Source organism: Hyperolius riggenbachi, chromosome 12 (assembly GCF_040937935.1).
Source record: "Hyperolius riggenbachi isolate aHypRig1 chromosome 12, aHypRig1.pri, whole genome shotgun sequence".
Classification (NCBI taxonomy): domain Eukaryota; kingdom Metazoa; phylum Chordata; class Amphibia; order Anura; family Hyperoliidae; genus Hyperolius; species Hyperolius riggenbachi.
Genome location: NC_090657.1, coordinates 197,265,535 through 197,288,685, shown reverse-complemented (window position 1 = coordinate 197,288,685; position 23,151 = coordinate 197,265,535). Strand labels below are relative to the sequence as shown.

Here is a 23,151-nt window from a genome sequence, read left to right as displayed (position 1 = left end):
CCTGCGGCGTGTCGTCGGGTATCTGCGGTGCGACGCAATCAGCAGCGGTAGCTGGTAATTAAACCCGACGGAAAACGCCGGCTCGCGGGTGCGTTGGAGGAAAAACTGCGCCCGAGTGCGTCGGAACCGCAACGCATCGAAACGCAGCGTCGAGTGTGAAAGGTAAAATGAAAGTCTATGGACTTTCATCTTACCTTGGTTAACGCAAACGGCTTCCGTTCGCGTTAACGCAGAAAGTCTGCCCTAATGTGAAAGAGCCCTAAGGGCCGGTTTACACTTGGAGCCACAGATACATTTTTAAAACGTTTTGGGGCCCGGACCAAACTGGAGCCACGGATACAAATGTTAAAACTAGTAGTCGTCTTCACAGACTTCTCAAAATGGATCCGGGGATCTGTTTTGAAAAACTGAACGGAGGGTCTGGATTTGACGGGACTTCACAGAACCTGGATAGGGAGATCCGGATTGCCCACTGCCTTCTCCTTCTCTAGGTGACATATTTAATTCCTTTTAAACAATACCAGTTGCCTGGCAGTCCTGCTGAGCTTTCAGGCATCAATAGTGTCTGAATCACACACCTGAAACAAGCATGCGGCCATTGCAGCCAGACTTCAGTCAGAAACATCTGATGTGCTGCATGCTTGTTCCGGGTCTATGGCTAAAAGTATTAGAAGCAGAGGCTCAGTAGGATGCCAGGCAATCTGCATTATTTAAAAGGAAATAAAAATGTCAGCCCTTTATATTCTTCTCACGTCAGCACTCACTCACTCACTCTCTCCTTTCGGTCTGTTATAACCACATTTATAGAAAGGGATACATAAGTGAGTAATAGCCCAAAATACCAAGCAAAATCAGTCCGATAGCAATGATTACCTCCACTGTAGGGATGGTCAGTGAGAGGCAAATAATTGTGAGTTGGTGCAGCACTATGCAACTTTTGTGTGCAAATGTATGCAGCTTTAGCATGAACCAAACAAATCCTGTTCAGGTGAAATCCAATTGGTCCATTTTCAAACTGCATACATTTGTATAATCCTACATCAACTCTAAATGATTTGCATCGCTTTAGCCATCCCTACACCACCATCTTATCCACTCATTTTTCATAAAATTTCAGTGAAAATCTAATCGAGAATCAAACCAGTATTTGCATCCATTGATCCCTGCCATCAGCAGCTATGTATAAATTGTCTGAAATTGGTAGCTGATTGATTGGGTATGTTGAGGGAATAAAAGTGGCCATACATCTGGCAATTTTGCATCCGATGGACCGTCCAATCTGATAATTATCAAGTCATTAGGCATGCTGGCTTTTGTAGGTTAGGACTTTGTAATATTTCACAGTGGCCACATTCCTCAATGAGCAGCTTTGTGTTTGGGAGAGGGAGATTGCTTGGAGGTGAGGACTCTTACAGCTCTACTGCCACAAAACCCAAGTTCATTCCTGAGGAATCCACTACATTTGCATGCAAGTTCGAAAAAAAAAAAAGGTACTTATCCGTTAGCCGGGCGCATCCTCTAGGTGGCGACAAAACTCCACCAGAGTTACATCTTTCCCTACTATCCATGGCGGCCTGGAGGGGGGAATAGTAATTAGCGCCACTTGCCGGATGCGCCCGGCTAACGGATAAGAACCCCCAAAAAATAAATATAAATATATATATATATATATATATATATATATAATCATACCTCCCAACTTTTTGAGATGAGAAAGAGGGACACTTAAGCCATGCCCCTAACCACACCCCTAGTCATGCATACCATAAAGATTGAATGATGTTATATATATGTATATGTTTTATAACTCAAATCACGCTGATCCTTTCTATCCTGGTTCATTTTCCTTCATATTAACATTTTAAAACTAGTAATATATCAATTTAAAGGAAGGGAATAAAATAAAAATCAAACACATTTTTTAGTAGATAAATTTATATATATATATTTACACAGAAAGAGGGAGTAAGTCCAGAAAGAGGGACAAATGAGGAGGAGAGAGGGACAGGGCTCCCAAAGAGGGACTGTCCCTCCGAAAGAGGCACAGTTGGGAGCTATGTGTTATTAATCATGTCTGTTCAGCCAGGTGGACGATTATGGAGAATCTGGACTTTAGCTTTGCACAGTGTAAAAAAAGGCTACAAATCCTGTCTAAACTCAGACTCCCTCCCCTTCACAAGTTACGGTAATGCAGAGGATTCAATCTTGCAAGTCCAGGTCTATTAGCCTCAATCCTTAATGCTTAGAGCCACAATTGCTTCTATAGGGCTCTCACTGTTGTGTACCTTTTCAGATAAAGAATATGTGTTTCCTATGAATAGAATATATATAATATTTATCCTTGTGAAATAAGTCCATAATGGTAGCAGCCTTACATGGGAAGCAGTGGCTCAGACCATTAGATACCTGACTGCTAACACTTGAGTGGTGAGTTCAAATCTCCCAGCCATCTCTTTATTGACTTGGGATTTCCTGGTCAGTGTGAAATATGATGGACAAGCACAACAGATCAGAAGAAGGAGATAGCTCTGTGGTATGGATACTTGTCAGCAGTGCTCAGAAACCTGAGTTCAATCCTTGTGGATGCTGCTGGAGAGTTTAGTCCTAATCTTGTCTCTTTATTAAGCTGTCAAGTTATTCTGCTTGTGAAATACGATGGACGAGCGCATGTGGTTAGGAGAAGGAGATAGCTTGGAGGTGGGAGCTCTGATAGTGGTACTGAAAGACCTGAGTTCAATCCTGGTGGACGCTGCTAGAGATTCTGGTTCAAATCTTGCTGCCTCTTTAGTAAGTTGACAAGCTGACCTGCTTGTGAAATATGATGGATGAGCACACATAGTCAGGAAAAGGAGATAGCTCAGAGGTATGGGTCTCTGACAACAGTGCTGAGAAACCTGAGATCAAACCTGGTGGACATTGCTTCAAATCTTGTCTCTTTATTAAACTGTCAAGCTGTTTTACTTGTGAAATATGATGGACGAGCACACATAGTCAGGAGAAGGAGATAGCTCAGAGGTATGGGTCTCTGACAGCAGTGATGAGAAACCTGAGTTCAATCCTGGTGGACATTGGTTCTAATCTTGTCTCTTTATTAAACTGTCAAGCTGTTCTACTTGTGAAATATGATGGACGAGCACATATAGTCAGGTGAAGGAGATAGCTCAGAGGAATGGGTCTCTGACAGCAGTGCTGAGAAACCTGAGTTCAATCCTGGTGGACATTGGTTCTAATCTTGTCTCTTTATTAAACTGTCAAGCTGTTCTACTTGTGAAATATGATGGACGAGCACATATATTCAGGAGAAGGAGATAGCTCAGAGGAATGGGTCTCTGACAGCAGTGCTGAGAAACCTGAGTTCAATCCTGGTGGACATTGGTTCTAATCTTGTCTCTTTATTAAACTGTCAAGCTGTTCTACTTGTGAAATATGATGGACGAGCACATATAGTCAGGAGAAGGAGATAGCTCAGAGGAATGGGTCTCTGACAGCAGTGCTGAGAAACCTGAGTTCAATCCTGGTGGACATTGGTTCTAATCTTGTCTCTTTATTAAACTGTCTAGCTGTTCTACTTGTGAAATATGATGGACGAGCAGATATAGTCAGGAGAAGGAGATAGCCCAGAGGTAAGGGTCTCTGACAGCAGTGCTGAGAAACCTGAGTTCAATCCTGGACTCTGACAGCTATGCTGAGACGCCTGAGACCAACCCCTCTGAGTGAAGACCTTGTGGCCCATGGACAAGCCACCTCAACTCCTGAGTCCCAGGTACAAGAGGGGTGCCTGTAACATGTGTCAACGATACCAGATAGCTTGGGGCCTCTTCCCCTTACCCCATGTCTATGTGGTCTATCCATCTGACAATATTTGGAGTGGGCTGTCTTACTCAGGACAACCCACTTTCATACTTAGTAAAATTTCCCTCAACTTTTTTTTTTTTTTTTCCCTCCGCCCCCTCCGCCCCCTCCGCCCAGTTCTCTTTCTTTCCTACCACATAGGTAGGAAGCCCACCTAATAATGTACCTAATTGCACATTATTTCAGAAATTCAACTCAACCAGTGAGGGGATTGATCTCAGGTCTCCAGCACAGCAGCTCAATCCTCCAACCACCTGAGCCACCAGCTCTGGTCATACACAGATCTCTTCGTCCGTTATACTTAACATCTACAGACAGACACCTAACAAATGGCTAACGGCATAGCCACTCAAGAAATAAAGCCCTTTTCATTCAGAGTGACGTGAATTCGTGTTTCACTGCAACAGCTTGAGTCATTACCTCTGAGCCAAATCCTGCTCGTTCCCATAAACTGCCTTATTTGTCGGTTTCAAATCCATCTCATTGACTAGGGATGGTAAAGAAGATGCAAATAATTAGTACATTCAGGATTCTGCAATTGTTTTATGCAAATATGTGGGCTTGAATAGTATCCAGTTGAGGCGTAGCCAATCTCAAAACATTACCCCCTTTAAAGTTGTTCTTAGGATACTTGAAACCAGAGGAAGTGGTTTAAACGCAGGCACAAAGGAGTTTGGTCAAGTCTACTTGATGTAGGGATGGACCTGAGTTCATCTATACCTCTGAGCAATCTTTCTCTCAGAGCTAGAATTAACTTCTCCTAGTTCAGAAGGATCTATGTGAATTATAAATAAGGTGATGCGTTAGACCTATAAGACAGCAGGCAGCTTATAAAGCTACACACCTCCCACAAACTCGAATCTGTTTTATAAATACAGCAACACTAAGTAGGCCTCAAAGCAGCTATCTAAGTCGGTACATCATGAGCCAATAGAAAAGTGAAGTTGGCCACTATTGTAACTCCACGTTCTACTGCCACAACGAGGAGACTTCACACAGATTAAACTCAGGTCCACGGCATAGTAGTTCAGATCACCAACTTCCTGAGCCATCAGGCACAGCCACAGCACACACCGATATCTTCGTCCATCATACTTTTGCACTACGAACACTTAACAGATAATTACTAAACCCAGCCAATGCAGTAAAGTACTTGACCCTGCTATAACATAAGGTTACTAATGGGTTTGAACTTCAGATCTTCAACATAGCAGGTCATCTTCCCAATCCTGGAGCTATCTGCTCTGCTTATTTACACTCTTGTCCATCTCTCATATTTCAGGTTTGCAGATGCTATGGTAAAGAACATCACACAATTTATTGATTAATGTGCACATTCAAGTACCACAGGAAATTGGCCCCTGCACACCACTGGTTCAGTCCCTACAAAAATCAATTGTTTCACTATTGACTAAAAAATGCCTACAGAATGAAGATCTCACTCAACTGAGGTCTACACAGTAGGAATGATCAGTGACATGCAAATATTTCTCAGTTCATGCATATTTATGTATGTAGATTACGGGTCTTCATCTCCACCCCACGTATTTCCATAGCTGCAGATATACAAAGATTGCGTCTATAAATACACAGCATGTGAGCATGTTCCTTAACCTCTTGCCTAACACACATTGGCGGCAGAGAGGCTCCGTTGTTCCGAGGTGAGAGGGATATGGAGCTTGCCATATTTATTTCTTTTTACACAATACCAGTTGCCTGGCAGTGTTGTTGATATTCTGGCTGCAATAATGTCTAGCCACATTCTTGTTTCAGGTATGTGACTCAACTGATTCAGACTTCAGTCAGCGCACCTGATCTGCATGCTTGTTCAGGGTCTATGGCTAAATTATTAGACTTAGGGCCCGTTCAGATCACAAATGCAGATGGCCATGCGTGCGGAACGCGTGCGGACTGCAACACGTACGAACGCATGGCCATCCGCGTTTGTGTGCGTTGTGTGGCTGATCCCATCACTGAAAAGTGAATGGGACAGCCACGCGTTTTAGCAAAATCTACGTGCAGCATGCGTTCCTGGACCGCACACTCTATGCAATGTCTGCTGTCGTGCGTATCGGCCACCTGCACGCGTTTCGCGGCTGGAAACGCGTGCAGTGTGAACGGGCCCTTAGATTCACAGCGATAGCTGGGTAACTTGCACTGTTTGATTATGAAAGCTCCCATATTTTTTTTCATTTTACTCTCACCTCGGGTTTACTTAAAGGAACATGCTCACATGCTGTGTATTTATAGACACAAACTTTACATACTTGCAACTTGACTTTGCTACTTCTATTGTCCAATCATGATAATTAACCAAGATGTCAATAATAAAACAGTAATGTTACTAGTAGGGATGAGCAATGATAAGCAAATATTTCCAAAACTGTAAACTTTCAAACTGCATATATTTGCATCAACTTGGAAATAGTTGCATAGAATTGATCAACCCTAGTTACTAAATAGGGAGAATTACATAAGTAAATGAACAGTTTGATGCTAGCAAATATCCTATGTCAGATGTACAAATTCAAAATGTGAAGGCCCTTATGTGATGAACATGGCATCATATTTCCTGTTGCAAACTAGATGGCCTCTGTAAGGGACAGCACTGCTCTTTACTAAAAATACTGACTGCCTGGAAGAGCCCAGTATTCTCTCCTAGAAGTTATTGCTAGGAAGGGATGGTCAATGAGAGGCAAGTCATTTGTTGATACAGTATTATGCAAATTGTGTATGCAAATGTATGCAGCTTGAAAATGGACCAATCAAATGCTGCTCATTAAAATTTGTAACATTTTACGGTAAAATTTGATTGGTCCATTTTCAAACTGCATAGAATTGCAAAATTTGCATAATCCTACATCAACTCTAAATTATTTGTATCTCATTTAGCATCCCTAGCTATTGCCTTGTGGATGTGTAATAGCATATAGAAGATCCAAATCCAAATGTGAAGACTCTCTTTGGCTGATATACTGGAGCTATAATTTCATCAAAGATGGCAAAATATAATATAAGCTTTGTTACTGCATCAGCCTGCACAGCCACTGCTAACAGAACATGTAAAAAGGGTTGTTATTATTATTACTAGAGATTTTATGAGGCAGCTGTGTTTCCTTTTTCATAAGTATAATGGAACAATGATGAAAAGCAGGCCGGTGTTTGTTGCTGTACTAGGCTTCGCTTGTTGTGATGGTGGCCACGCCGGGCACTAGTGCTCACCAATAACATAGTCATTGTTCAGCTGTGTGCATTGTGGCTGAATGCTTCTGTCCCCCCACTGCAGAGATGTTCACAGTGCAACAAATGTTCAGAAATGTGCAGAGCAGCATCTGTCAGAGTAAAATGCACTAGAAATTACTTCTTTACTATGTCGCTGTCACTTACAATTTATTTAAGGATCTGACAGATTTTGGACAAGTCCATCTTCTCATGGATTTGTAAAGTAGATCTTGTTCGCACCTACAGCACTCTCAAAGGTAGGGATGTGCCTGGAACCAGGAACTGACAGCTTGCGGTTCCAATCCGTGATGAAAAGAGATGAGTTTGGAACCATCTGGCTCCTTAAATAAGGAGGTTAGTCCTCCGAAACGTCGTCGTAACATGTCAGTCATGTCCTAATAAACAAAAGAGCATTATACTGGATGGTGCAGGACTCATCTCTTTTCATCTTCTCATGGATGGATTGTCAGTATTTCCTTTTTTTAACAGCTCTCCCTGGGAAGGATCTATATAAGTATGCAGGGCAGACCAGCCTCCCCCACTCACTTGCACACTCTTTGATGATCCTTCTACAGTGTTGTGCTAGTTGCACCGCGTGTTATGGGCGTCCAAAGGAGAGAAAAAAATCCCACTTCCAATGTTACCGGGAAGTTACAGGGTGACTGCAGCTTGTGGTACCCGGAGCACTTCTGTTGCATCACACTGCAGGCAGTGTGTCATGTCTCAGAGTCTAATGGCCACTGCGATGAGTTGCGGCGTGAGAGATAACCGCAATGCGCGTCTCAACGGTAAGTGTAAAAGGGACCCCAGGGGGCTGAGCAACTGCTATCCAGTAAGGCGTTTGTTTTGCAATGCTATTGTTAATTTGGGTGTCAGGTTAATTCCAATAGTTAAAATATCTGTAATATAAAAATACCACATTGCAGTATATCAGCACCTGGAGTAGCCAATGCCAAATTCACCTGCTTCGTTCAGTTAGTGCTATTAAAAATAGAGAAAACTCTGATAATCCCCAATCAGGAGATGGACTGGTCAAAAACCTGTCAGATTTTTTACTACCTACTGTAAGTAACAGCAACATAGGAAAAATACATTTATAGTGCAGTTTATTGTGGGACAAATGTACTGTACATCTTACAGTTTATGCATGTCTACACGTGTATGCTAAATTGTACAATTTATGTGATGGTGGTGCTCTAATAAAGCTGTTTCTATCTGTTTAGTTTCCAGTTTTGTATATTCTTGTTTATAACAATTACCCCACTACTAGCTCAGAATATGATACTATGGGCCAGATCAATAAGGGTTTTCAAAGCTTAAAGGATAACTATAGATACCCCTCGAACTACTGCACCTTCCAAAGATAGGAAGCAGCATCAATGGTTGTCATGGACAGACGCCAGCACCACCTGTTCCTGAATATAATTGGATGGATATAAGTAGTGGCAATTACCCTCAGGCCCCTTTGACTCTTGCATTGCAAGTGTGTGTTGCATTACCCTGTCTTAAAGGAATTGTCAGGCAAAAAAAAAAAAAAATGAGTTTCACTTACCTGGGGCTTCTACCAGCCCCATGCAGCCATGCTGTCCCCTCGTAGTACCTGGATGGTGTAATGGTTAAGGGCTCTGCCTCTGACGCAGGAGACCAGGGTTCGAATCTCGGCTCTGCCTGTTCAGTAAGCCAGCACCTGTTCAGTAGGAGACCTTAGGCAAGTCTCCCTAACACTGCTACTGCCTATAGAGCGCGTCCTAGTGGCTGCAGCTCTGGCGCTTTGAGTCCGCCAGGAGAAAAGCGCGATATAAATGTTAAAATGTTATTTGTCTATTTGTTGTCTTGTCGTAGTCACTCACTGCTGCTCCAGTCCCCCGCCGCCAGCTAGTTCTGCTTCTACTAGCCCCATGCAGCCATCCTGTCCCCTCGTAGTCACTCACTGCGGCTCCAGTCCCCTGCCGACAGCTAGTTCTGCTTCTACTAGCCCCATGCAGTCATCCTGTCCCCTCGTAGTCACTCACTGCGGCTCCAGTCCCGCGCCGCCAGCTAGTTCTGCTTCTACTAGCCCCATGCAGCCATCCTGTCCCCTCGTAGTCACTCACTGCTGCTCCAGTCCCCCGCCGCCAGCTAGTTCTGCTTCTACTAGCCCCATGCAGCCATCCTGTCCCCTCGTAGTCACTCACTGCTGCTCCAGTCCCCCGCCGCCAGCTAGTTCTGCTTCTACTAGCCCCATGCAGCCATCCTGTCCCCTCGTGGTCACTCACTGCTGCTCCAGTCCCCCGCCGCCAGCTAGTTCTGCTTCTACTAGCCCCATGCAGCCATCCTGTCCCCTCGTAGTCACTCACTGCTGCTCCAGTCCCCCGCCACCAGCTAGTTTTGCATTGCGTAATTTTTACGCATTCCCGCTAGTGCAGGAACAGCTAATAAATTTTAGCATTAGCGTTGTAACACGAAAATGTATTAGCGTTGCACCGTTAACGCGAAAAATGTATGCGTTAATGTTCCTGCACTAGCGGGAATGCATAAAAATGTACGTAATGACGACCCCGAGGTCGGCAAAAACGAGACTAGGTCACGGTGGGGGACTGGAGCGGCAGTGAGTGACTACGAGGTCACAGGATGGCTGCATGGGGCTGGAAGAAGCCCCAGGTAAGTGAAACCCTTTTTTTTTTTTTTTTGCCTGATGATTCATTTAAGGTACACGTCCTTATTTTCCACCCATCTTGTCATCTGACTTGTCGTTTGAACGACAAGTTGGATGTGTGTACGCGCAGTCGAGCAACTGATAACAGCCAGTTTGCCTGAGCCTCTTGACAGATCGGTTGGACCAACTGTCGTTCAAACGACTGTCAGGTCCGTACGTGTGTAAAAACAACTTCTAGTCCTTTGTCCAACTAATAGACGTTCAAACATACAGTAGTTAGAACAATGGACTAGATTAAATGACTGATCAATCTAGTCAAGCCGCCGTCTAATATACATGTACAGCGCTGCGATCTAAGGTGTCACACGGCTGTCCCCCTGGGGGACAAAGAAGGGATCGGCAGTGATAGGCTGGCTGGGGGAGGGAGGGATGTAAAAATAAAAAAATAAAAAAAAACATTTTTATTAAAAAATAAAAATATTTACCAAAAAAATATAAACATTGAGGGAGCGATCAGACCCCACCAACAGAAAGCTCTGCTGGTGGGGGGAAAAGGAGGGGGGAATCACTTGTGTGCTGAGTTGTGCGGCCCTGCAGCCAGGCCTTAAAGGGACTCCGAGCTCAAGTAAAAAAAGAAAGTTGTACTCACCCGGGGCTTTTTCCAGCCCAGTGCTGGTCGGGAGGTCCCACGACGGCGTCCTGGCTCCTTTCCTAGTCCCCGCTCCGGAATGGCTGACCGGCCGCAGCCCGGGCGACACTCTGCTGAATGTCGGGCTGTTCCTTCCGCGTATGACGCGGCTGACATCACACGCCGGCCGCCTCGCGTCATCACGGCGGCCGGCGTGGCAGTACTCTGTGGCATATGACTCTGCCACAGGGTCATATGTTTGTTATTTTTGGTATTGCAATATGTCTGCAATAGCGATTGGCTATTATATTCCGACATGTTGTAATAATATTGTCTCTCCACAATCTGCTTTATGTTATACTGTTTATGCATGTGTATAAGCCATAATTTGTATTACACTAAGCTACTAAGCTCATGTGTGTATTGTCAATAACCCTTTTATGCCGCTGTTATTTTAAGCCTATTAAATAAAAGCTTACCCTATAGACACAGTCTATGGTGGGAGAGTCTTCCTAGAACATCCTCGAGTCTCTGCTTAGCTGTAACCTCTAACCCCGCCCTAACCACTAATCTTCCTCGCAGGTTGTGCTAGTACCACCCACTGTGTCTGTGTCACTTAACTCCCAGCAATCAGCCCCCGAAGCAGCAGCACTGGATAAACCTTCCAATGTCCCACCACAGATCACAGCCTCCGCAGAGGAAGGAAGAAGCGCAAAGGAAGCCGCCCCGAGGCCACGCCTCTTCTGGAGAAAGGTCAGTGAAGCCTGATTGGCTTTTATTTCAGCTTCCTGGTCACTGGTGAGCTTGTCTCTCTCACATTCTTACTTTAGCACGTCCTGTTGGACTGACTACAGTATATAAGGATCAACCCTCCCAAAAGCTCATTGGCCCCATCCAACAACTGGGATAGAGGTGAGCGTAATGACTTAATTACGATTTCGCGAAATTTCGCGTAATTAGTGTAAGTAAGATTATGGCCGTAAGTACATAATCGTAATGAAGAAGGATTTTGCGAAATTCCGCGTAAGCGTAATTTTCGTGTAATTTTCGCATTACAGTGGGTAACGCGAAATTACGTTTGCCTTGCATGCAACCGTTCGTAAGCGTAGTTACATAACGTAATTTCGCGATAGTTCATATTAAACTATAGAAACATTCTTGTCAATACACCCTTGAACTGCGCATGCTCAGTTTTTACATTATTTAAAAAATAAAAGCGTTCATATGCGAAAATTTGTTAGCGTTCGTCTGACTACCGCTGATTCGCTTCTAATTGGCTAATGCGAACAAAAACAACAGGAAGTTGAGCAATCTCATAGGGGAAGAGGCTGCCTGCACGAAATTACGAAGAAATGTGAAATTACGTTATGGTTTAACGCGAAATTACGTTATGAACGAAACACGAAATTACGCGTTGAAAATTACGCTTACGGTATTATCAATTACGATTTTAATGGCAATTACACTACCATAATTTCGCGCCGTAATAGCAAATTTCGCATGCGTAATTATAGTAACGCGATTTTGAGTGCGTGCTTTACGTGATACAGATGGCATCACTCTCCCATAATACACCTGTGAGGCAGTACATGAGATTTCTGCCTAGGAAGAGGCCCTTGATGAAAACTTTGCTGTATCGGGCCGCTACCAACCTCTGAAAGCCTAGCTTAAAGCAATCAGTCACTCCGCTATCAGACAGCTGGGTTGTAGGGATTGATGTCTTTGCCCCACTTGATATTGTGAGCATATCGACTATCGATCTGCTGCCTCCACTAGCAGTATTAGGTAGAATGAGGCCTTGGGCAAATATGAATGTGGGGCCCCTTCCATTTTCATACTATACTGACAGTAAACTGGTGACTAATTTTACCCTATGGATGCACCAGCCCTGTCCATACAGCCACTTTCTGACCATTTCCGTGCCAAGACACACACAATGCATGTATTTAATGATGTGGAATTTATGGTATATACACAATGCCTGAGACTATGCTATGCACTATGTCGGTCTTCTCTATCATACAGCTATGATACAGATATGGAGTTTGGATCCTACAAATAGTTCAAAAAGTATTTTCCTATCTTTATTGTGCACTTTTAGCTTCAAAAAGAAGTCTACCATGAAGATAGGAAAACACCTTTTGAATACAACCTTGTCTGATGCCTACTTCCTTAATTAAAGGGAACCTAAACTGAGAAGGATATGGATTTTTCCGTTTGAAATAATACCAGTTGCCCGACTCTCCTGCTGATCCTGTGTCTAATACTTTTAGCCACAGATCAGGTGCTCTGACTGAAGTCAGACTGAATTAGCTGCATGCTTGTTTCAGGTGTGTGATTCACCCACTACTGCAGCCACAGAGATCAGAAGGATGCCAGGCAACTGGTATTGTTTAAAAGGAAACATCCTTATACCTCTCAGTTTAGGTTCCCTTTAAGGTAGGGTGTGTGTGTTTGTGTGTGTGTACGTCTGTGTGTGTGTGTACGTGTGTGTGTGTACGTGTGTGTGTGTGTACGTGTGTGTGTACGTGTGTGTACGTCAGTGTGTGTACGTGTGTGTACGTCAGTGTGTGTACGTGTGTACGTGTGTGTGTACACACATGACTTGGGTTTTATTTGTTTTTTTGTCTGCAAAAGGACTCTTTAAATTTTGTTTTATTTAAAATATCAGTGGTCCTATGCTTAACCACTTGCCGACCGCGCACTCATACCGCGCGTCGGCAAAGTGGCAGCTGCAGGACCAGCGACGCAGTATTGCGTCGCCAGCTGCAGGCTGATTAATCAGGAAGCAGCCGCTCGGGCGAAATGTAAACACAAGCGGAAATAATCCGCTTTGTTTACATTTGTACGGCGCTGCTGCGCAGCAGCGCCGTAAGGTAGATCGGCGATCCCCGGCCAATCAGCGGCCGGGGATCGCCGCCATGTGACAGGGGACGTCCCGTCACTGGCTGCACAGGACGGATAGCGTCCTGTGCAGCCCTGATCTCCGGGGGGGGAGCAGGTAGGAGAGGGAGGGGGGAATTTCGCCGCGGAGGGGGGCTTTGAGCTGCCCCCCCCCCCCGCCAGCCACATGCAGGCATGAGAGATCGGACCCCCCCAGCACATCATCCCCCTAGTGGGGAAAAAAGGGGGGTGATCTGATCTCTCTGCCTGCTACATGATCTGTGCTGGGGGCTGCAGAGCCCACCCAGCACAGATCACTCAGCACAGCGCTGGTCCTTAAGGGGGGGTAAAGGGTGGGTCCTCAAGTGGTTAAAGGATACCTGGGGTGACATGGTGAGATAGACTTGTGTATGTACAGTGCCTAGCACACGAATAACTATGCTGTGTTCCTTTTTTTCTTTCTCTGCCTGAAAGAGTTAAATATCAGGTATGTAAGTGGCTGATTCAGCCCTGACTCAGACAGGAAGTGACTACAGTGTAACCCTCACTGATAAGAAATTCTCCTTTTTATCTCGGTCTTGCTCTCAGAAGCCATTTTCTGCTAGGAAAGTGTTTTATAGTTGGAATTTCTTATCAGTGATTCCAACTGATTCTAACTCTTTCAGGCAGAGAAAGAAAAAAAGGAACACAGCATAGTTATTCGTGTGCTAGGCACTGTACATACCCATGTCTATCTCATCATGTCACATGTCACTTCGGGTATCCTTTAAAGATTACCCAAGTTAAAAATGACAGAGCCTGCCATGTCTTAATGAGAATGGGTGGCGGGGGTCGCAGGGTTAAATACTTGCCTGCTCCGGCAGATGATCGCTCTGCCTCCCTTGGAGATGCAGCCCTGGCAATATTTTTTACTTGCCACCTAGGCTCTGGCCTCTTCCATCTGTGTTGCCACAGTAATTTGCAGCTAATGTGCGACTCTAATCACTCCCTTAACATGTATTCTGTCCATTTATATGATTATATAATCAACACTAACACTTAAATTCTGCTTTGTCTTCAGTCCTTTAAAGGAGACCCCCAGCCCACTACAATCCAAGAGAATGTAAGTTTATATTCCTACACAGTCTTCTTACGTGGAAATAATAGGCAAGAAATACAGTCCAGTGTTTCAGGGAATTTATTTTTTAAACACAAATTATGGGTGTATGTTTCAGAAACTTATATATCAGTAACATTTAACATACAAATGATTCAGAGAGCAGGAGGATCTGTCTGGTAGCATTGCTGTCTGTGTCCCTGCTCTGGTGAGCTGCCTCACTTTTTGCAGTGTCATCTGTGACAGTTGGGACACAACTGGCATTAAAGAGATCCCGAAACCGAAGCTCGGGTTCAAAATAAGATATTAACCTGAAGAGACGGAAGCCTCGGGATCCCTATTGAGGCTTCCATCAGTGGTCCCATGTCCCTCGTCACATCAGGGCCACGCTCCTCCTCTGTTTGATAGTGTGCCCGCTTCACTGTACACTACCCAACTCTGGTTGCTTGATAAGGTGACTGTAGCAAAGTCACTCCGTAGCAGCAATGTTCACAAGTCATCTGCAGTAGTTTAAATAACAACGCACTTTTATTGTGCCATTATTCCACGTAAGGTGCCGACAATTGTTTAGGGAGCCTCCCCCTTTCTCATGCCTTGAGAAAGGGGGACCCTGCGAGGGCACCGAAACAATTGTCGGCACCTTACGTGGCATAATGGCACAATAAAAGAGCTGAAGTCCCACAAAGACAAGGAAAGGAAGTCTGGCTTTAATGATGCGTGATACAAAAAACACAAGTGATGCAATCGTAGCAAGGAACAGTGTGAGCAGCTGGTAGCATAAAAATACAATGCAACATCAAAATACCTGGGGATGGGGAGGCAACTGTGGGCGCCAAATGGTGCAAGGCACAATAAAAGTGTGTTGTTATTGAAACTCCTGCTAGTATGCTGATGACTTTTGTACATTCCTCCTCTGTTACGCATGCATGCGCAGTAGCCCGGGCATGTACATTCCTCCTCTGTTACGCGTGCATGCGCAGTAGCCCGGGCATGTACATTCCTCCTCTGTTACGCGTGCATACGCAGTAGCCCGGGCATGTACATTCCTCCTCTGTTACGTGTGCATGCGCAGTAGCCCGGGCATGTACATTCCTCCTCTGTAGCCCGGGCATGTACATTCCTCCTCTGTTACGCGTACTTGAGCAGTAGCCCGGGCATGTACATTCCTCCTCTGTTACGCGTGCATGCGCAGTAGCCCGGGCATGTACATTCCTCCTCTGTTACGCGTACTTGAGCAGTAGCCCGGGCATGTACATTCCTCCTCTGTTACGCGTGCATGCGCAGTAGCCCGGGCATGTACATTCCTCCTCTGTTACGCGTGCATGCGCAGTAGCCCGGGCATGTACATTCCTCCTCTGTTACGCGTGCATGCGCAATATCCCGGGCATGTACATTCCTCCTCTGTTACGCGTGCATGTGCAGTAGCCTGGGCATGTACATTCCTCCTCTGTTACGCGTGCATGAGCAGTAGCCCGGGCATGTACATTCCTCCTCTGTTACGCGTGCATGAGCAGTAGCCCGGGCATGTACATTCCTCCTCTGTTACGCGTGCATGAGCAGTAGCCCGGGCATGTACATTCCTCCTCTGTTACGCGTGCATGAGCAGTAGCCCGGGCATGTACAATCCTCCTCTGTTACGTGTGCATGCGCAGTAGCCCGGGCATGTACATTCCTCCTCTGTTACGCGTGCATGTGCAGTAGCCCGGGCATGTACATTCCTCCTCTGTTACGCGTGCATGAGCAGTAGCCCGGGCATGTACATTCCTCCTCTGTTACGCGTGCATGAGCAGTAGCCCGGGCATATGCGGCATGCTCACCAGGCTGCTGCACGACTACGCTGAAGGTATTGAAGGTGCATGGCCCCGATATTAGTGACAATTCCTTGTTTCCGGGGTCCACGCTCAGCGACAGGGGACATCAGAGCACCAAGAGAAGCTTCAATAGGATCCCGAGGCTTCCCTCTCTTTAGCTTCAGCTCAGGTACACTTTCAAGTACACCTGAAATGAGAAGGATATGGAGGCTGCCATATGTATTTCCTTTGAAACAATGCCCATTGCCTGGCAGTCTTGCTGATCTTTCATCCATCAGTAGCGCCTGATTTGCAACCCTGAAACAAGCATGCAGCAAATCCAGTCAGAGCACCTGATCTGCTGATGCTTGTTCAGGGTCTATGGCTGAAAGTATTAGAGAAAGAGGATCAGCAGGACAGCCAGGCACTTTGCACTGTTATCCTCCCTGGCGGTATGGATGAGCCTGACTTGTCCAGGGAAAAATAGTCCAGGAGCTTTTTCATATTTTTTCACATTAAAATTTGCGTTTGTAAGCACATTTTTGCGTGCTCTGAAAACCTGCATGAGATAATTTTCATGTTTCATGTCAAAAAACTGAAGAGAGGGGAAATTGTGGCCTGGCACAAATGGAAATATTATTATTACATTTATTTTTTGACAAGATTCTGTGTTTGAAACTTTTATTATACTGAAATAGTTTACTAGACCCTTGTTTGACACATTGTTAAGTTACAGGCAATAATTTCATGAAAAATAATTTAACCACTTTTTGCACAGAAATCCAGCAGAAATTGAATGCAAGGGAGGTTCAAAAGGAAATAAATATGGCAGCCTTCATCTTCCACTCACTTCAGGTGTCCATTGAGAACCTGACTAGTTTTGCAATGGTACAATAATATCTTAGTCTCAACCAAAGTCTAAAAAAACAGACAGCAGAGCCAGTAGTAGTTGACTTTAAATATACTTTCAGTGTTCCCCAACCCTGTCCTCAAGACCCACCAACAGAGCATGTTTTGTGGAAATCCACAGAGGTAGTTAGCCAGCTCTGCTGAGACACTGATTACCTCACCTGTGCATGTTTGTGGTTTTTCTGCAAAACATGCACTGCTAGAGGGCCTTGAGGACAGGGTTGGGGAACTGTGCTATAGGTTATGTGAAGGCTCCTCCCCTTCCAGGCACCTGTATGTCACGTCAGAGTTCTGACTATCCCTCCTCTTCCGTTTCAGGCCAATCCGAGCATGTGCATGCTTTATTGTAATTTGTTTTTGGCATGGGATAGTGCCAAAGTAAATTTTTCGGCTATATTCCTTCTCTGTCGGCTATTCTCACACCCAGTGTTTCCCCCTTTTAAAGCCTAACACTAACCTGCCACTCTGATCTTAACCTCCCCCTCTCATAACACTAACTTCCATCCTCTCCCCCTCCAATACTAACCTTCCCCTCTCCTCTCCCAACACTAACCTTCCCCCTCGCCATTACTGCGATATGAGGTCATCTAAAATGCAGCAAATCAGAGCGCTGTCTCTGCCACTTGCCCCGCCAAGCACTGAAGTATATCTCAGCCGAGCGGCCACTTCAAAATTCTGATCGGTTGGATGATAGCTAAGCACTACAATATATCATACTGCTCTATTTAATGCATACATTTCAACACGATAACATTATCCTGTTACAGACATTCATAGCTTGTGAAGTTCTTACAAAGTTGGGTTTGCACAGTTGGAGTTTGTTCTTGATGTTGTCAGTAGTCTTGTATCTCATCCATCGTGTTTCTGTCAATAAATAAGTATATAAAATAAAAAAAAAAGTAAACAAGGAAGATTGCTTCATGATCTGAGCTATACACGTAAGTTCACCTTGGTAAACCAAGAATGGTGCCTGGAGTTTCTAAGTCATGTGAATCATGTGGGTAGAGTTTACATAACGGGTAAGGGTGTTACCTGCTGAAACCACGCCTCCCCTCTACAAACTGCCAGCAAAGGGGAGGGTGTGATCACTTTTGCTGCTGAAATCACGTTTCCCTTTTACAAACTGTCAGAAAGGGGAGGGTGTGACTGCTCTCCCTGCTGAAACCACGCCTCTCTTCTACAAACTGTCAGAAAGGGGAGGGTGTGACTGCTCTCCCTGCTGAAACCACGCCTCTCTTCTACAAACTGTCAGAAAGGGGAGGTTGTGACTGCTCTCCCTGCTGAAACCACGCATCCCTTTTACAAACTGTCAGAAAGGGGAGGGTGTGACTGCTCTCCCTGCTGAAACCACGCATCCCTTCTACAAACTGTCAGAAAGGGGAGGGTGTGACTGCTCTCCCTGCTGAAACCACGCCTCCCTTCTACAAACTGCCAGCAAAGGGGAGGGTGTGACCACTCTCCCTGATGAAACCACGCCTCCCTTCTGCAAACTGTCAGAAAGGGGAAGGTGTGACCGCTCTCCCTGCTGAAACCACGCCTCCCTTCTGCAAACTGTCAGAAAGGGGAGGGTGTGACCACTCTTCATGCTAAAACCACGCCTCCCTGCTAAAAAAAGGTCCACCACGATAGGCTGTCAGCCCTTAAGAAGAGTGTTTTGAAGCCGTCCCAGCCACACTGTGTCACCCTCTACACATTCTGTGTCTCTGTGGTCACACATGAGTCACATGTGGGTCTGACTGAGGTAATGTTTGGTTTTAATCACGTTTTATTCATATTTACAAAATATATTGCTTAATATGTATCAATGAACTAGAAATGAGGAATTGTACAAACTTACTGAGCTCATTGCGGATTTCTATACTAACTACTAATCTGTGTTGCAGGGTGTAGATGAGCCGACTGTTGTATCTGTAAGCCCCGCCCCAGAGGCGGTACTAACAGTGGATACTAACCTCCCGGACACCAGCATACAACCCTTGCAGGAGGAGGTGGTGAAGGAGCCGCCTCCCCGACCTCTGCCCTTCTGGAGGAAGGTTGGCCATGTTTGTATTTGCCACCATGGCTCTGCTGTCCTATTCTTATTTCCTCCTATTCCAACCTCTCATCTCACCTGCAACTCTTTTTTTTTTAAATAACTGTATATTTTTACATCGATTACACATTTTTTTCAAGTATAGTGCAGACAGCAACTCCCCCCCCCGGTTATAATGGAGCATATTCGGTTTAAGCTTTTTGTGATTGCAGACATATTACTGGTAATTTGTAAGAGTTCTGGCAATCAATAATAATTTAGTCTAAAACTTTATATGATCACATCCATAGGGGTAACAATAGCCCTTATTAACCCCCGCAACCACAGGGGGGCCCGGGGACTAAGAGGACCTGCCACTCTCCTTCACCTCTGTATGCAGAGCACCAGCGCAGCGTGCATATACACCGCCATGGCTCCACACTCGCCTCTTCCTCCAGAATCGCTGCCGCACTGCAGAGTGAAGAAGAGAGAGTGGAGCTGCAGCAAGGCAAGCATAAGCACACTGCGCTGCTGCGCTCATTAAGAGGGGCCCGGGGGTCACAGGCAGGCCACACTCCGGGGAAGGGGGGGGGGGGGGGTGTGGGCAGGTTTTTTGTTAGCTTGGGGCCCCACAGAGCTTTGGACAGGGAGCCCAATGTAGCCTAGTTACACGCCTAGAGTTCTCGAAAAAAGAAAAATAAAGAGGCTGCCATCAAGTGAAATTCATACAGGAAAGCGTACTACAAAGCTTAACCCTCTGGGGACCAGCCACCTAAACCCCCTTAAGGACCAGTGCATTTTACATGCGGGGGAATGGGGGGGGGGGGGGGGGGCGCATTGGGGGCGGGGTCAGGCAGCCGGATCACCAGTAAAGTTAGCTAGACATGTTGCCCCCTGTGTAGCCAGGTGTCCCCCCGTATTGTCAGCAGGCTTTACTCACCTCCAAGGCTCCAATGATGAGCAGCTCTAGCCACCTCTGCTCTGATCGGCATCCCTGCTCACACTGTCGCAGCTTGATGATGACGACAAGCCGGGACCAGACACTTAAGATGGGGGATGCCGGCCAGATCGGAGGGGAGGAACCATGTCCATATTCTCATATATAACTCACTTATATTCTGCAGTTCCCTATAACCTAAAGTCTGGTACACACATCCAATTATGATTGGCCAATTTTGTCACTTCCATGACATATGAGAGGTTATCTATACAATCTGTTCATAGTATTCAAAAACTCTTGGCCCTCTTACTACATGGAAGTGGTAAAATTGTCTAGCGATTGGCCAATGAAAATTGGATGTGAGTATGCACCCTTAGTATATCCACCCCATAACCACAAACTCTCTGTCTATTCCTCCTTTATTCCACTAAAATCTGTACTCACTAACATTATTATTTAACATGAATATCTTTTCTTCTTCAGTCCTTTAAGGCAGACCCCCCGCCCAGTAAGACCCCTGAGAATGTAAGTTGGTTTTGTAAAGTAGAAGTGAACTATAATCATGTAACATTCTCCTCTTCTCAGATCTTCCAGAAAGAAGCCACCATTTATTTCCTGAGTATTTAGTGTTTAATATTTTTTGTTTGGTGCAACTGAAAGCAATGCCAGCTGAATCAGGTGTTGCTACTTTACACTGATACAACACAGTATACTACGATAAGCTGCCCGTCCTGTCCTGATGGGTAACAGATCCAGAATTATAAAACCCAAGAGGTAGCGCTCACAGTGGGTTAATAAAAAAGAGCACCTGTTCGCCTCCTCTTAATCAATAACAATTTCAACCCAAGAGGTGGCGCTCACGGTGCAGATAGAGATGTTAACATAAGATTACACATATTGGTACATGGGGGATAGTATCAAACAATACAATGAGTCCTTGTAAGTAGAACAACAGTCCCCAAACAGTTCCAGATGTCTCCAATTCAGAGGATGAATAAAACCTTTTCCAGCAAAATCAGTATCAAGGGCATTGACCACCACCCTTTGTGTGCCACTCACCAGATTCACTGACCACCAGGTCAGTATAAGCCTTGGGACAGTTCCCAGGTCGTCCCCCACCTTTCCGACCAGATTAGTACTCCACTTTACTCTCAGGGGTTCTTCAATGTCAGTTAACCTCAAAGAAAACTCCACATAGTGTAATAACGTATAAAAAGTGTATTTATTTAAAACCAATTGCACTCACATGCTCCATGAGATAAAAATGCGCCTAGAGTTTTAGAACGGGCTCTCCCCCGTATAGATGGCCAGGGCTGGCAGGCTGTAGATCCGCTGGGCTCTCTCCCATCACCGCCGCGCGCTCGGTGTGCAAGGGACTCCCTTCCGCGTTCCGCCTCGCCGCCTCCACGACACTCCGTCTGCTTCAATCCCGCTTCCGCATCAGGCTCCGCCCTATCGATTTCGTCACACAGTGACTCATCAGGGGCAAAATCGATAGGGCAGAGCCTGATGCGGAAGCGGGATTGAAGCAGACGGAGTGGCGTGGAGGCGGCGAGGCGGAACGCGGAAGGGAGTCCCTTGCACACCGAGCGCGCGGCGGTGATGGGAGAGAGCCCAGCGGATCTACAGCCTGCCAGCCCTGGCCATCTATACGGGGGAGAGCCCGTTCTAAAACTCTAGGCACATTTTTATCTCATGGAGCATGTGAGTGCAATTGGTTTTAAATAAATACACTTTTTATACGTTATTACACTATGTGGAGTTTTCTTTGAGGTTAACTGACATTGAAGAACCCCTGAGAGTAAAGTGGAGTACTAATCTGGTCGGAAAGGTGGGGGACGACCTGGGAACTGTCCCAAGGCTTATACTGACCTGGTGGTCAGTGAATCTGGTGAGTGGCACACAAAGGGGTGCTGGTGGTGGTCAATGCCCTTGATACTGATTTTGCTGGAAAAGGTTTTATTCATCCTCTGAATTGGAGACATCTGGAACCGTTTGGGGACTGTTGTTCTACTTACAAGGACTCATTGTATTGTTTGATACTATCCCCCATGTACCAATATGTGTAATCTTATGTTAACATCTCTATCTGCACCGTGAGCGCCACCTCTTGGGTTGAGATCCAGAATTATGGTGTGACTTGTAGGTTGCTGCTCTGCCATCGAGTGGAGAGACCTCATTTTACTCCCACCCACCTGAAGCTTACAGCTTTTTGAGTAACATCTAAACAGTATAAAAAGACTGTATAGGAAGTGGCGCATATAGGACGTGTGACAGCTTATCTGTATAAGAAAGCTGGATTTCTGTGTTTTCTGGGCTTATGTGTTGTTTTGGAAGTCCACAGTTATGTGTTACTCTGCCAAAACTTGCTCATTAGTTCATCAGAAACCACAAAATTGAGCTGACTTAGGCCCCGTTTACACTTAATCAGTTGGTATGCATCTTTTTTCTTCTCCATAGCAGTGCATTGTGAAAAAGATTTCAGTTAAAACGCAGTAAGTGTGAAAGGTGTCTTATAAGTGTAAACGGGGCCTGTTTTGTTGCTGGATTGCTAATATTAGTATGTGTCGAAGAAGCACCAGGTAAGTAAAACTCAACATTTGTCACTACATCAGTTGTCTTTCAAAAGTTTAAAGTGAACCAGAGACGAAGCACCCTCATGTATATTACTATATATATCAGTGGGAACATTAGAGAAAACACCTACCCTGCTGTCTGTTTCATCTTTCACTGCTCAGCCTACCTTTTATCAGCCCTGATAATATCCCCAACTAAGCATTCAGTCTTGCTTTGCTCAGGAATCATTATAGCTGAGTCATTATGGCAGCGCCAGAAGGGGCAGGCTTGGGCTTGAAAAGACATCAGAGAACACAGACTCAGCTATAATGATTCCAGACCAAAGCCAGACTGAATGCTCAGTCAGGGATTTTATCAGGGCTGTTAACAAGCAGGCTGAGCAGTGAAGGATAAAACAGAAAGCAAGGTGGGGGTTTTCTCTAATGTTCCCACTGATATATATGGTAAAATACATGAGGGTGCTTCGTCTCTGGTTCACTTTAAGGGCTTGTTTCCACTAGTTGCTGTGCGTCCTGAGACTATGCATGGCTATGGGATTTGCTACTACTGCATGGAAAAATGCTGCATTGTTGGCAAATCGCTGTGGCAAATGATTCGGCCGGCGGCAG

General features: G+C 45.4%; 1 protein-coding gene across 26 annotated transcripts in view; it reads left to right on the top strand.

Annotated features, from left to right (window-relative positions):
- The window catches only part of BCAS1 (brain enriched myelin associated protein 1), a 127,166-nt gene that overhangs the window by 68,586 nt on the left and 35,429 nt on the right, over positions 1-23,151 (top strand). For 15 of the 26 annotated variants that reach the window (XM_068263449.1, XM_068263455.1, XM_068263450.1 and 12 more), the window contains 4 exons: positions 10,920-11,090; positions 14,281-14,322; positions 18,899-19,048; positions 20,450-20,491. In XM_068263449.1, coding sequence (XP_068119550.1) covers positions 10,920-11,090; positions 14,281-14,322; positions 18,899-19,048; positions 20,450-20,491 — 405 coding nt within the window. The remainder of the gene's footprint in view (positions 1-10,919; positions 11,091-14,280; positions 14,323-18,898; positions 19,049-20,449; positions 20,492-23,151) is intronic. The other 11 variants (XM_068263462.1, XM_068263461.1, XM_068263448.1 and 8 more) reach the window with 7 other exon arrangements.